General features: G+C 47.7%; 5 protein-coding genes across 5 annotated transcripts; 2 read left to right on the forward strand and 3 right to left on the reverse strand.

Moving 5' to 3' along the window:
• Positions 1–1,667: 1,667 nt before the first annotated feature.
• CGCS363_v011753 (uncharacterized protein) lies at positions 1,668–2,174 on the forward strand (the record flags this gene model as incomplete). Its single annotated transcript, XM_036643602.1, has 1 exon — positions 1,668–2,174. The coding sequence occupies one exon, from the start codon at positions 1,668–1,670 to the stop codon at positions 2,172–2,174; it is 507 nt and encodes a 168-aa protein (XP_036491154.1).
• Positions 2,175–2,776: 602 nt separating this feature from the next.
• Positions 2,777–3,535, reverse strand: CGCS363_v011754 (putative sterigmatocystin biosynthesis peroxidase stcC; the record flags this gene model as incomplete). Its single annotated transcript, XM_036643603.1, has 1 exon — positions 2,777–3,535. One exon carries the CDS (start codon positions 3,533–3,535, stop codon positions 2,777–2,779), a length of 759 nt encoding a protein of 252 aa, XP_036490188.1.
• A 1,016-nt stretch (positions 3,536–4,551) lies between these two features.
• On the reverse strand, positions 4,552–5,858 carry GRDP1-0 (Glycine-rich domain-containing protein 1; the record flags this gene model as incomplete). The annotated part of the gene is made up of 3 exons (XM_036643604.1): positions 4,552–5,307; positions 5,388–5,763; positions 5,836–5,858. 3 exons carry the CDS (start codon positions 5,856–5,858, stop codon positions 4,552–4,554), a joined length of 1,155 nt encoding a protein of 384 aa, XP_036490189.1.
• Positions 5,859–10,541: 4,683 nt separating this feature from the next.
• CGCS363_v011756 (Kelch repeat-containing protein) lies at positions 10,542–12,782 on the forward strand (the record flags this gene model as incomplete). The annotated part of the gene is made up of 5 exons (XM_036643605.1): positions 10,542–10,755; positions 10,804–10,911; positions 10,957–11,379; positions 11,435–11,652; positions 11,703–12,782. The coding sequence occupies 5 exons, from the start codon at positions 10,542–10,544 to the stop codon at positions 12,780–12,782; spliced, it is 2,043 nt and encodes a 680-aa protein (XP_036490190.1).
• A 389-nt stretch (positions 12,783–13,171) lies between these two features.
• STL1-1 (Sugar transporter STL1) lies at positions 13,172–14,693 on the reverse strand (the record flags this gene model as incomplete). The annotated part of the gene is made up of 2 exons (XM_036643606.1): positions 13,172–13,746; positions 13,814–14,693. The coding sequence occupies 2 exons, from the start codon at positions 14,691–14,693 to the stop codon at positions 13,172–13,174; spliced, it is 1,455 nt and encodes a 484-aa protein (XP_036490191.1).
• Positions 14,694–15,268: the final 575 nt, after the last annotated feature.

The following is a 15,268-nucleotide window of genomic DNA, read 5'->3' on the forward strand; positions in this document are numbered from 1 at the left end:
AATCCTAAAAAGGTTGCTGTAACACGTCCAAGTAGCAACAAGTTAGGGCGGCTATCCCTTACGGTTATTAGTCTTTATCTAGGTACCACATTACTTTTCGAGACATTTATGTAATCTCTTAAGCCATGTTTGCCATACCCCCGTCAGGCTCCAACAGGTCTTGAACACAGAGCGAGTTACCAACAAGCATTAGCCGCCGCTGGCAAATTCTCAATTTCAGACTTATGAAAAGCTATCTGGAATCCGATTCCAGTTCTCTGTGCTTCTTTCGCTGTCTTCCTTCTCCTCTGCCCTTCGTCTCCCCCTTCCCTTCCCTTCCCTCCCCTCTTCCTCCTTCTCTCCCCTTTTTTTCTCCTCCTGCCGTCTTAGTCTCCCCCTTTGTCACTCACAAACCGTGCTGCTCAATTCCTTCCCCGTCGTTTTCGCCCGCCATGTTGATGAGAAGGAAACCAAGTCCTCCCTGCGCCAAATATCGTCAGATACTTGTACATCGTCATAGTTCTGCCGGAGCACACATGACAATGAAGTCAAGTCATTGATTTTTAATTTATTTTGAATCGAAGTTCTATCGATTCTTTGCCGAGGCCAGACACAACTCGGATCATATTCCATTGCTACCCTACATGCCCCCTCATGGATTATGCCAAGCTTAGAGGCGCAGTTGGTGCAGCGCCAAGGTGCATGCACATCTAGAATTCAATTCTGGTTTTCAAATATCTTGTTCCTGTTCCCAGGAACCGGTTCTTGTTTGCCGTATTCAAATGGTTTTCTATGAAGAACAAGTGTTCTCGTCTGGGTATAAATATAGGCTGTCCTACTAATGAGGTTTCCATCTCATCAAGACTGTTTTCATTCATCATTCAACGTTTCCAATAATGACTAAACTCCAGGTAGGCCCGAGTTCTTCCACCTTCCTTTTTCCAACGTATTCGGGTAGGAGAGGTCTCCTGACTACCTCCCTCTACCCTCTAACTTCTCATCCCATATCAATCTGGGTACTATTCGCTTCACATGACTCCTGGAACCTCACCACCCATCATGTCATCTGAACGTGGATAGGGGGAGAGGAGCGCCAAAGTCGCCGCTCTTACCAAGTCCTGGAGTATACTTAAGGTTGTCGAAGTCGTCTACCTCTGCTACTCTGTCCCTCCCTCTCACGACCACTCACAGCTCAGAGCCTGTGGAGCAGACTCAACAAGAGTTTTTAACCTAACAACACCTACCACTAAGACGATCTTAGTTCAAAATATGTTCCGCTAACTTTGAGATTCATCAGAACTCCCAGCTTCATACAACTGAGGGAAATCACCTCATGAAGTCATGCCCGCCGCTTGAAGACCACAAACAGTGAGTGCTCTTTATCTTTCCACCTTCTTCTCCGAAGAGTCATCGCAACCAGTTGGGGCTTCCTGAACGGGGAAGACGTACCACGTTCCTGCTTCTAGTCTGTCGTGTGAAATCAGTGCTCCATCACCACCCCCTTTTCTACTACAAAAGAAACCTCTCTTCCATCTTCTCACGAAAAGAACAGTACCAAAGCATCACATCCACAACCCATTCTCGGGCTTCAAAGCCTTCCCTCAACTTTTGTCAACAATCAAGGCGGCTGGCCCTCCTTTATTCTTCAAGATACATTCTCTTCGCTTCCTTCTAGCCCATCCTCCATTATGAGCACCCTCGATCGGCCTTCATTTCCCGCCGAAATGAACGAGATCGACCAAATCGAGATCTGTCGGCTCCAGGCTGAGGTCTGTCATCTGTCTACCGAGAACCACGACTTGGCGCAGCTTAAAGAGGTCGATCAGGAGCAAATAATCAAGCTTCAGAACGAGAATGACAAGCTCAAGCGCAGAAACGCCACCAAGGATGCCTTCATCGTGGCCCTTATTCGAGAGAAAGAAGACCTGGAAGAGCAGAACGCCCAGCTTCGGTCAGAGCGTTACCTTGGAGATCAAAGACATACCGTCAACAACTCGAATTTCCCCCACAATTCGACCATGGCACAAGCTTCTACGCCCACGGACCCCTTGTCGCCTTCAGAGACGCTTGTCAACGAGAATGATGAGGACCTCGACGCCATGGACATTGATGAGCCCGCTAAGGGCGGCGATCTCTCTGCGTCTGATAGCGGATTCGAGGGCTATGGATCGGAAGGTGCTTGGGATATGGTTTAGGTTCATGCCGTAGAGGTCGCCATGGATCGACTTCTGTAAAAGGGTGGTGGAAGGTAATTCATGGCAAAGCAACGCCGGTGGTGGCTGCATACGGGCGGGACCAGTATGGCTGGGCGTTGACGCCGTTGCGACCATCGAGTCGGAATCATGAGAGCAGAATTGTGGGGAGGAACTCATGGTCATTTGGAATTTGAGCATATGACGAGATGATCTTGCTCTCAAGGTTGAAGCGTTATTCCGGAGTCGGCATGGCATAGCACGATTTATATTTCGAATTAAAGTCTATTCTTTACACACCTCAGGATATGACCCTTCGCTGATCTCCAGCGACAGGGATGCAATGCGTAATTGGCCCAAATCATCTGTATCCTCTTTCCAAATGCATGCTTATTTTGGAGTTGCAGGGCCAAGCTTCCCGTGGCTACTACCCTATCCCGTCGAGCAACCTAATCATATGGAACCAAAGCCTATATCAAGTGTTGCATATTTCGCATCATCATCAGATGCGTTGTAGGTCAATTGGAATGACAAGGAATTGCCGTGAAATTTCTTTTTTCTTTACTCATCTACACATCAAAGAACCCAACGTAGCCTCCGCCAACTTAGGTGCTGCTGGTAGCAATGAGCTGCGACAGCCCCAGGACCTGAGCGGTGGTAATGACCTCAGTGCTGGTGTTGAAGCCCTCCTTGAATGGCAGACGCTCCTCCTCAAAGACAATCTTCATCCACTCCAACGGCGCAGCAGGCTCGGAGAAGCTTCCACCCAATGTACCAAGGATAACCGCAGACTCTCCCAATGAGACGGTGACCTGGCTGCTAGTCAAGTTGAAACTCGGGTTCGTCGCCTGGGCCGTCGCGATCCTCTTGCTGCGCGCCGTCGCCATCGTCGCCACGTTCACCTTCTCCTCCGTCGCGGCCGCGCCCTCGGTCAGGTATCCGTACGTCTCGTCAAAGACGGACTGGTTGAAGGTCTTTGCGTCGCCGGTGACGGCGAAGTCAGCGCGCGACAGGCTGCCGTCGTGCTCGATGACGTTGTGCTTGGCGATGTCGTCGAGGTTGAAGGTGTTGGCGTCGCCGGTGGTAGAGGTGGCGAAGGCGGGCGTGCCGAGGGTGCGGACGAGGGACTCGTTGAAGTTGAGGGCCTTGCCGAGGCCGGAGATGAGGTTGTCCATGCTGATGGCGTTGCCGTCGCGCGGGAGGTAGCCGTGGTTGGCGAGGGAGTTGAGCATGGGGCACGGCGAGCGCTTGGCCGCGGCGTCGGGGGCCTGCCAGGCGAAGTTAGGGTCCTCGTCGCGGGGGACCGCGAAAGCGCTGGTTGAGGAGGCGCAAGCTGCGGCGGCGACCATGACTGAGGCACGCATGTTTTCAGCGGTTTGGGGGGGATAGGAGGGTCGGAGAAAAAGAGTGTGATGTGTAAAGCACGTCAACGAGAGTGGTGGCTTACTGTGCCTGGTGATGAACGAAAGTGATGTACTTGGTGTAAGTGGTAATCCGAAAAGGAGGGACTGTCGTTGGTCGAGGCCGCAATAAAGATTTTATAAGACTTGTTGCTTCATCAACATATCGAACGATCTAAGGCCGCCCACAACAAAAGAGGATATATCAGTCCTTGGCGCAAGGGGGGCAAAGGGGCTGAAGAAGAACATCCGAGGCATCGGCCACCGGGTGGGACCGAGAAAACGGTGAGCCCGATAGGGCCGGCCCCGCTGCCGCGCCTTACGTGGTCCCCGAGGAGGCCGGGTAACCGGGTTGTCCTGCGCAGACCACGCCTAGCGGCACCCACGATCCCACCTCTCATCTATAATTACTTATGCTAACACGGAGTTCATCCCTTTTTCTCGGAGCTTTGCAGCACTCGCCGCGCCGTCGGCTGACCATTCGTGGCACCCCTATTGGCCGGTGGGCATTGCTGTGTTGATGAAACGGAGATCGAATGTCGCTAGAAAAACTCAAAGAGAGTGAAAAGTCTTGGAAGGCTGGCCATCTGGCAAGGGCATCCCATGTGTTTTCAATCTGGCGTTCTCGTAATGCGAAAACGAGTCAGGTGTTTCCGCGGCTGCCCATTTTCAGCGGGAAAAAAGAAAGGAACATAAAACGTGGATTAACATGGGTTGTTCGGCAGACGCACAGAGGCAAAGACATGATGTGGGTCAACATCAACCCCTTCACCCACAAAATCTCGCTTCGAGACGCTTCAAGTAGACAGATTTCACCAACTTCTTCAACAATCATCAAATGCCTCGTTGGCTTAGTGGTACAGCGCCTCACTAGTAATGAGGAGATCGCCTGTTCGATTCAGGCACGAGGCAACTCGATATCTTTTTGCTTGTTTTGCCTCTTGATATATCTTGCTTGTATGCTTCAAGACTCTCCCGAATTATTTCATGGCACCACAGCTTCCACAACCGCCTCCACAACCACCACCGCACCCTCCGCCGCAGCCGCTTCCGCACTCAGCACCATCACTCGGGGGACAGCACGATGTGGGATGGTTGCCGCAGTCCGCACAGCGAGGGAAGGCAAGGTCTGCCAGGGGAAGCAGCTCGCGTTGCCTCTCCTCATCACGCAACCTAGTCTCAACAGCGTCGACACTAACGTGGGCCCTGCCTGCTTCGCAGGTCCAGCAGAGACAGGCGTGGTACTCAGTGCCAAACTCCTCGCGCCAAAGACCCTGCATATCCGTCGACAGCTCCTGCAACCTGTCCGCGCTGATCTCGTCGTCGTGGTCGATGAGGCGGCCGGCCACCTTCTTGGAGTAGGCGCGGTACCGCAGCGGCGCGAGCTGGTGGGTGTGCCAGACCAGGTCGATGTCCAGGGTCGGGACCATCACCGTGCCGGGGTGCGCGCCGATGAGGTGGAAGAAGTTGCGGTAACGCTCGACGGACTGTGCGAGGGTGGCCTCTGCGGTGGGCGAACGCAGCCAGGCGTAGCGGGACATCTTTGTAGAAAAGTCGAATTGGCGGTTAATCGCCGCGGAGAGGTCGTATGAGAAGAGGACCGTGCCGGCTGGGTTCTTGAGGTTGAAGATGCCGGTTGATTGACGGCCCTCGGCGACGAGAGACTCGAGGGTGCCGTCGGCCTCGATCAAATCGAGGAATCCCGACAAGGTGATGTCGATGTCGACCGCATTCGACTGTGTCAGTTGTCAGCACAGATGAAGCTTGAAGCGACTCACGGTCTCGAGTCAGGAATTGTGCAAGTGCGTGAACTTACGACTTCAGTCCAGTCCAGGCCGTCCAGGCCGAGACTGCCGCCAAGTTCAATAAACCTGGCGTACGCCTTAGGGTGCAGCATGAGAGCGTGCCACGCCATCAAGACGTCGACGGGAGGTTGCCCTCTCTGCGTGCTGGTGGACCATTTCTCGAAGCGGGAGACGGCGCGTCTGCAGTACAGGTCCCAGCCTTGCACGGCGGTGAGGTCTGCCTCGTCGGCGAGCAGCTCGACGCTTCTGCGGAGCGCGACGAATGTGTCGAGAAGTCTGAGGTGGGTTGCGCAGTCGGCGGTGCTGGGGACCTCGCGCTGTGCGATTTCTTGATCCTTGATCGAAGCGTCGAGCTTGATCATTTGCTCGTTCCCGACGGGAAGAAGTCTGTCATCAGAATGTGAGTATGAATTATGAATGTCTCGAGAAGCACATATGTATGCGACAGGGGCGACGAACTGGTCAGCAAAGATGGCCGGCATTTTGGCGGTGATTACTATGGGAACCGGCCCTGTTGATGATTGTCCAGAGGGTGATGTTGGAGCTTCGAATTGAGTTTCAACGGCACACGACACGATGAGATGAAAGATGCAGGATCTTCTAGAATTACGAGGGAACAGACAGCTCCTTTATCAGTCGCTCCTCATCTTCTTCACAAGGACAGAGAGCTTTATCAAGATGGGCCGCGTAGCACATGAACACAAGCAACAGCCCTGTGACCAGCCTCCGAATCCCAAAACGGCATGGAGGTGAGCAAGTTTCAGGACGCCAGCGCAAGACGGATTGCTGTAGCAGAGGGGCCATATTTAGCACCCCCCAGTCGCTTCTTTAGCACCTAGTTAAACCCTTTTTAGTAAGTTATTACGTTAGTGCTACACTATATATAGTAGAGTAAATCTCTAACCCTATTAGCCACTAAAAGATTTATTATATATAGTAATATATAGTTTTATAAAATATAGAGCGAAAATTTATATATTAATATATTAATCTAACGCTAAGGTTACTTATACTACTTATACTACTTATACTACTTATACCTATATTATTACTTTAGCTAACTTAAAAACTACTTAAATTACTACTAATTTAAGGGTAGTAAAGCTTTAAAGTATACTTATAGAAGTAATAAGAAAGTCTATAAGTATTACTAAAGCTAACTTTAGCTAAAAAGAGTTAATATTAGAACTAGTAGTAATAATAGAAGTAGTAATAACTAGCTTAAAGTAAAATTCTATAAAGTTTAAGCTAATTACTAGTTTATTTAATAGAACTACTAGCTAACTAATATTTATATCCTCTCCTCTTATTTTTTAGCTTACTTTTTAATAGCTAACTTCTTCTTCTTTTTTAGTAGCTATATTAATAGCAGTAGTAATATAATAAATATATTAGCTTAAGCTACTTTAAATATAGAGGGATCTCTTTTAGTAAATATATTATAGTTAGTATAAGGGAAGGATATTAGTATAGTTAATTAATATTATAGCATATTATCTATAAAGGTGTTATTATTATTAATTAATATAATATTTTACTAATAATTCCTTTTTTAGAGGATAATATTAAGGTTAAGCTTTTTTATTACTACTCTAAGTACTATAATCTCTAGCTATAAAACGTTAGTTAGAGATATATTTAGTAAAATAAAAGAAAAAAATATATATTAAGGTTTAGTTAAGCTATTAATAGTAATCTATAGCTTTTTACGTAAAGTAGTATTTATTATCTACTAACTTAAAGTGGTTAAGAATATTATAGTAATAAGGTAAGCTTTATTAATATAAGAAGGAGCTTATATAAAAACCTAGCTTTTTTAATTATAATTTATTAACCTAAATATTATAAGCTACTTTATATTATTAATATACTATATTAAGTACTTTAAATAAAACAGCCTAAATTAACTAATATAGTATAAGCGTTTTATTATAAACATTCTTAAATAAGAACTTCTCTTTACTAATATAATTATATAACACTTACTTCTTAGTTTTAATTATCTTAGTAATTATAAAATAGAGGTTATAAAGATTAGTAAGGTAGTTATATAAATATAACTTTAACTTAATATAAGTAGACTTTATATATAATATTACTTTAAAGCTATAGTTATAATACTTTCTAATAGTAAAGTTAGTAAATTAGAGGTAAAATAGAAAGTAAGTAGTAGTGAGGTAGTTAATAATTTAAAGCTAGGTTATTTTAAAGGCTTTTTTAAGGTTTTTCTAACGCTTTTAAAATAGTGCTTTAGTTAGTATATAAATATATAACTTCTACGCTTATAAAACCCTATCTAGTAATTACTTAATCTTATTAGAATTAATAGTTAATAAAATAACTAGGTTTAGCGCTATAGTTATAAAGTTAATATTATTAGCGTTATTATTATTAAATAGTAAGAAGTTAATAGTTAGTATTAAATTCTATACCTTATAGCTAGCCTCTAAGTTAATAAGATCTTCTATAATATTAGCCTTAAAATCCTAGCTAGTAGGATTAACTAAAGTTTCCCTAACCCTACTTATAGTTAAATTAGGTAAATTAAAAGTGTTCTTAATATAAGGCATGCTAAAATTATTAGTATTTCTAAACCTAATAGAAGGCTAGTTTTCAGCTTAGTTATTATTATCCCTCTCTAACACCTTATCCTATTTATTTTTTATATTTAATACTATATTTTTTAGTATATACTAAATATAGATCTACTACTATATATTTATAAATATAACTCTAATAGCTTTTTTAAGTGCTTTATTAAAATTAGTTATTATTACTTTTAGAACTACGATTTTTTCAGCTATAATTATATCTCTAAGCTACTTAAAAACTTACTTATATATAGCAGCACTTTTACTTAAGATAAAATAGAAGGTAGCATTAAAAGTTAAGTATACTATAATAAAACTATTAATCTCAAAAAGCAGCATATTAAAGCGATTTACTTACTATTAGTTAGTTTTACTTATCTTTTTTTTAACTCTATAACTAACCTTATATATAATATCTATTAATAGTAATTTTAGATTTTACTACTACTACTTAAAGTACTAAGAGTATGTTTAAAAGATTATATTAATCCTATTTAAGCTAGTATTATAATAGAAGCTTAGATATCTAATATCTATACTTTATTTTAGTTTATATATAAATATCTAAGTAGTTAAAAGAGGGCTATACTTTTTATAATATAGTTAATACTAAATATTATATATATTAATTATACAGATATAATTAATACTTACCTCTTTATTTATCTATATAGTAATATTATATACTATTAATTTACTTAACTTTAAGAGGTCCTTAATATATACTTATATTACTTCTTTGCTACTTACTACCTCATACGCTATTATTCAAAACGCTTAACTATATAGCTTTAACTTATTAGTAATAAGTAAGTAGTTATATTAATTATTAACTATAGAGGTAGCTTATCCCTCTAAAGTTTATAATAATTATATAGACTACTAATAACCTATTTTATTAGTTATTAAGTCTTTAGAAGTTACTATAAACTTCTTAGAGTAGCTTCTATACTTATAGTTTAGATCTTATTAGTATTTAATACTATATATTATTAATTATAACTTACTTCTAATTATACTATACTTAAAGAGCTTCTAATATTAGTAAACTTTCTTAATAAACCTATTAAAGGTAGGATTAGTTAATTTTATATTAAGAATATAATAGTAATAAAAAAATAGATAAATTTAGTAAGGATATTAATACTTTAATATTAGAGGGATATATAGTAAGTTAAGTTATTAATAAATAATATATTTATACATTCTAAGTAGCTTATTTTAATCTATACGGCTATTATATAAAATATCTAGTATAAGGATAGTTTAGGTAGCTATAAGGTAGTAGGTACCCTTTATAGCTGTGACGCTTATAAACTGCTAAAAGGGGTTTAACTAGGTGCTAAAGAAGCGACTAGGGGGTGCTGAATATGGCCCCTCCTGTGGCATCATACTGCGCTGCTGCTGATTGGCGCGTCGCGGCTGTACGGGCCTGACTCAGGTGGTGCACGCGGGGGTTGGACCAGCCAATCCCCCACCACCTCCTGGCTGATACCGCTCCTACCAGCCAACATAATGCTTCCTCTATCTGAAGGCTTATTGCTGATGAGTGCTGAGTGCTGCGGGGAAGGGCTGTTGGAGGAGCAGGCGGGGGATCCTTGACAGCGCTTGTTTAGCGGGAGGTGGGAGTTGCAACTTGCATGGCAAACGAGGGAGTGGGAGTGGGGGCCATGTGCAGAGCAGGGGATGGCTTCGGCCCGTGATTCTTCAACTCTGCCATCTTCAACTCCCTTTGAAGGAGTGAAGAGCCTCAAATGGGGGGTGTTATGAGAGCCTTGTGATCCAGAGACTTGATGATGACGGGAGTGGATGTCTGCTTCTCTTTATCATGTTCTGCCCCAAGTGGACAAGCCACCGTGACGCACTGCCTGAAGATAAGCCCGCCAAGATCCAAATGAGGACCGCAGACCCGACGGTCCTCGAGCAAACATTGACGATCAAGCATCCGGACCAAGGTCCAGAGCCTGGCTCGTACACCCTTCCATTCATCTCACGAACAATGTGTTTCCACCTCTCATCAAGAAACACAGCAGCCATCGCGGCCCCCATCTCCTCACCTGTGTGTCTCCCACGGCCGCAAGCCCGTCAGCAGTGCGACTACCACAAGCAGGCTCCGTCTAGTCTCCCTTGCATATTGGGGGTGATGCTTATCCTCTCCCAGACAAATAGGATTCACGATCCCCTCACCCTCCTTCATCGACAAGGTCCAATGGAAGCACCCTAGCTCCCGCGCCCGCCCATGCTGTCCTGATTCGATCGTCGGCCAGACCGGCCGAAACGGGCATGTTGAGGCTTTTGCGTCGCCCGCCACTGCAGCGACGTGTGCGAGCCCCAGGCTGCGGTCTTCAGCTTCTTTGCCTGCGCGATTTGGTTCCCCCATGTGAGACTTCCGCTGATGATGCTTGGCGGGCTTGAGAGCCTTCTTGACCGTCCTGCTGGGTAACCGGGGGGATGTTTGCTGTCAGCGACGCCTCCCCGGGGGTTGAGTCCTGCAAATACCCGTCGATGCCCGCCCCATCCAGGCCGTCTTCTTGACCTGGTCGTCATCTCTTCTTATCTGATTGAACCACCGTCATGAGATTTGTCTCACTTTGGCCGCTTTTTGCGGCCATTTCTGGATCGGTCTTTGCTTCGCTGGATGCGAGGCAGGCTGTGAGCTCAGCGGTGGTCTCTGGTGGTGCTAGTAGCACGTCTGTGTTTGCTGCGCCTACAGCCGTTCCTGCGGCTAGCATCAACAGCACTGCCTTTGATTTGTCACAGCACTTTTGCAGAATATTTCGCCATGCTAGTGAGTGGTTCGATGACGCTTCATGGGCCTTAGTCTAAGTCTCGCTAGGTGTTTACGCCGATGGGAAGATTTACATCGATGGAGGAAACACGTTTGTGCCTAAGGGCAATAACACCTTCTTCAATACCCAAGCTGGCGTCTTCACGTCTGGAATGCGTAAGTCTCCCATGAGCCCACTGTGACATGACTAACACAACCCAGACACGCAGCTCCTCGTCCTAGACTTGTCGAAGAACTTCACGAACCAGGAGACCGGGCCATACAGCTCCATCTGGAAAGCGCCGGACGTCCCGAACGGTCTGATCGAGCATGCGATGTGGTACTCACAGACGACCAGAAAGGTCTATCAGCTAGGTGGTTGGTGGTCGTCCAACAACAATGAGAACCCAGCATATATCGACGACTTCCCTGAGCCGGCCATCTGGGAGTTCGACATCGATACGGAGCGATGGGCCAAGTCTACGGACTTTGAGGTATCCAACAACGACCATATTGTCGACCGGCCAGGTGCTGCGGCATTCTGCGACGCGCCGACGTTGAATCGGAGTTATATCTTTGAGGGGTATACACAGCGCAGGAGCAGTCCTGCGAACAGCCAGTATACACCCTCCATGGACTTTCGCTGTAAGTGCATAGAAACTCATAATGGAAACTAGTTCCTGACAATCATGAACTATAGTTCTCGAAGGAATGCTCGAACTTGACACCGCAGACAAGTCCCAGCCCAAGCTGACGAACATCTCCGTTCCGACGTACGTTGGGCCACGCATGAACGGTGCGATGGTCCACGTCCCGGTTGGAGAGAAGGGTATCATCGTCAACATCGGTGGGCAAACAACCCGAGACGAAACGGAATTCGGCGTCCGGATCGATGATGCAGCATCAGGAAACATCAACGTAAGCCCCTCCCCCTTCAACATCTCCATTCATCCCCTGACAGACCCCAGATCAACCAATCCTTCGTCGACATCTACGACATCGAAACAGGCTTTTGGTTCCGCCAAGAGACCTTCGGCCTCCCGGACATGCCCACCGGCCGCTCCGACATCTGCGCCGTCCTCGTTCCCGCCAAGGACTCCTCATCGTGGAACATCTACATGATCGCCGGCGTCGAGAACTACGCAACCTACATTACCTCCGAGGAGATCTGGGTCCTCACCCTGCCGACGTTCCAGTGGATCCTCGTGCACACCCGCGCCGACGGCATGTACGGGCACACGTGCCACGCCGTCGGCGAGAATCTCTTGATCGTGGGCGGGATGCAGACCAAGAGCGACGGCAGCGGCGGGAACGTCCAGATGTGCTCGGAGCACATGCCCGCTGAGATCTTCTCCCTGGTCTCGCTCAATTACACGGGGAGCTACGACACCGAGGCCGCGAAGAGGTTGGCACCGGTGCCCGAGCAGGTTGTCAAGGCCATCGGGGGGACGGCATTAGGAGGAGCATATGTCACGAAACCTCGTGCGTGGAGTGATGTCTATCTGCAGTATGTCTTTGACCCATCACTCAAGAGACCGGCCTATACACCGACGTACACACTCGTCGTGCAGCCCACCGCTGCCACGAATAGCACTACTCCCGAGCCAACTTCTTCTTCGAGCGGGCGATCTAAAGGCGCCATCGTTGGTGGGGTAGTCGGCGGCGTCCTCGGAGCCATCGCCCTCGTCGGCGCAGGCATCTTCGCCGTCATCTTGCGGCGGAGGAAGAAGAGAAAGGCAGCAACAGAGCTAGCAGCTGCCGAGAACTCAAGGCAGAGCGCCGCTTTCTCGGAGTTGCCGGGTTATACGCCCTACTCATCCCCTGAGCCGAAGCCCAGGTTCGCAACGTCGCCGACCGCGTCGCCGGGGGTGCAAGCTGCGGAGCTTGAAGTGCCGAACAGTGTGAGCGAGATGCCTAGTAGTCCGAGGTACGGCGGGTCCGTTGAGATGGGAAGTGATGCCACCCAGTCGCCGGTTAGTCCAACGCTTGGGTCTGGGGGGCAGGGGTACGAGGGAGGTCATGGGAGGTTTAGTCCTACGGGCCGGTAGCCGGCCTGAGTTACGCCGGTCGTCGCTCGGCTCCGGGCCGGCAGTACCCCACATGGGCCGAACGCACGAGTTGTCGGGTTGTCTGACGCCAGTAACCCGTCAGAGGCCTATAGCTTTCCCAGAACTTCTTCACATTCAGCTTGTTTAAGTGTTGCATTTGTCAAGAAAGTGACAATCAACTTCTCACCAGTCGTACTCTGCATGGTCTTGTGCTGTCATTGATGATTGAGAAGTCTCGCTGAGATGAAGGATACGGTGTTACTTGAAGCCACAATCTCTTACAACAAACTCTCAAACGCATAAATTCCTAGCTAACTCTTCGCCGACAGGCATATTCATTGCGCTAAAGAAACGCCGACGTCAATAGTGCGTTTGCTACAGTTGTCACCCTATTTGAATTGAGTCGGGTGATCAATCTGCTCGAACTCAGGGCTATTGACCTTGGCCTTGATGTCATTGGCAGCATCGGCAACTTCCTCCTCCTCCATAACGACGAAGCGGTGTGGTCGCGCAACTTGCGTAGCCTCTTTGTCCAAGAACACCCATGTCCGCAGGCCCTCTTCAAAGACAATGTCGATATCTTCGAGCCTCCTATTCGCAGTTTCCGGGTAGAAAACATACAGAATGGGAACAGAGAAGAACTGCATGAACACCCAAATGAGATAGAACCTCCAGCCCAGGTTTTGGATGCCAATGGGGGTAATCTGAACGACCATGTAGTTGATCGCCCATTGTGCAGCCACACTGGCCGAGGCGCCCTTCATTCGCATGGCCAGTGAGTTGATTTCGGTGTTATAGAGCCATGCGGTGCCTTGCCAACCGGCGCCGAATATGGCGTAGAAGAGAAAGATCATTGACACCGAGGCGGCTCCGACGCGGTACTTCAGTCCTTCGTCCGTCGCGTATTGGCCAGTCCTGATGAGGACTGTAAGGATGATGTAGCATACCAAACAGCCCGAAGTTCCTACATCACACCCAAAATTAGCAATTCCATTTGTGTTGATCCCATGTACTACTGAATAACCACTGACCATAGATCATAGCACCACGGCGACCCCACTTGTCAATCAACATCATCCCCAAGTATGAGAAGAATATGTAGTGAACAGAGTTGGCGGCGGTCAACAGACGAGCAAGCTTCTCTTCCAGCCCAACGGACTCGATCAAGACCGTCGGGAGATAGTAAGACGTTGCGTTGATACCGGACAGCTGGACGATGAGCTGGGTGCCCAGCCCAAGTAGAAAACGGCGCAACGCTCCAGATCCACCCTTCTCTGATGCTCCTCGGAACAGCTGAGACCAGGTCATGGCGTTTTCGGTTTCTTGTTTGTACGCGCGAACGATTTCGTTGCGTTCGGCTAGCACAGCGGGATTCGACACGTTGGTTTCCCCCTTCAGATCGGCTAGGATGACGTCGGCTTCTTGGATACGATTCTTCGAGATGAGCCATCGGGGAGACTCGGGCAGCCAAGGCGCGGTACAGAGGATAACGAGGCAGAAGATCAGCTTGAGGGCGAGAGGGAGGCGCCAAGAGATGCTGCCCTCCAGGTAGGAAAAGCCAAAGGTGACCCAATTAGCGAGAGAGAAGCCGGCAACGTTGACCACCAGACCTAGCACCACAAGCTTCCCTCGCCATTTGGCCTGGGTGGTCTCGCTCTGCCAGACGGGAGCAGTTGCGGTGTTGAGACCGTTTCCGAGGCCGGCGACGAGGCGGCCGACGATCATATGGGGTACGCTGAAGGCTGTCATTTGCAGGATGGCCCCGATAACCAAGACCGTCGTGCCCAGAATGACTGATCGCTTACGTCCAAGGGAAGAGCCGATCCATGAGCCTGACAGGGCGCCGAAGAAACATCCGACGTTGTACAGGGATGTGATTGTTCCTTGCAGATTGGCATCGGGGTTATTCATCGTCTTCAGGAAGTCTTTCGACACAATAATTCCACCTGAAGTCAAGAGGAAGGTTACAAGTCAATAAACAAGATACCATAGCGGACGACGCTGAGGGGTTGAATTGCGGCTTGGACTTACACTCCGTTGCGTTGACAGCGTCCGCCCCCCCTTTTTGCCGAAATTACGCACGCATAATCCCTGTATATACATGAAAATTTGCCCAACGCCACGTAGATATTCGTAGTACGGCAATTGACCTATTCTGATGGCTTCAATTGATCTATTTCTATTGAATCTCATTATCTGAGGGCATCGTGATGCCTCCTAAACGCCGCCGCGCGGCTCGGCAGGCGGATGATGACCCTTCTGGGCATCGTCCGTCACCCATCGCCAACGGTACGCGGAAACAACGACGTATACAACAACTGGCACAGGACGCCGCCAGAGATCCTCCTCAACGCTCTGCCTCGCCGTCGATCAGGATCGTTACGCCCGCCGAGAGGGCTCGCCGGGCTGCCGCCGCCGAAGAGGCCGCCGAGGAGGCCGCCGAGGAGGTTATCGTCGCCGAGGCTGGACCCGAGACTAATGATTTG

The sequence above is a fragment of the Colletotrichum siamense genome (genome assembly GCF_013390195.1).
Source record: "Colletotrichum siamense strain Cg363 chromosome Unknown KSG_Cg363_contig08, whole genome shotgun sequence".
Lineage (NCBI taxonomy): Eukaryota > Fungi > Ascomycota > Sordariomycetes > Glomerellales > Glomerellaceae > Colletotrichum > Colletotrichum siamense.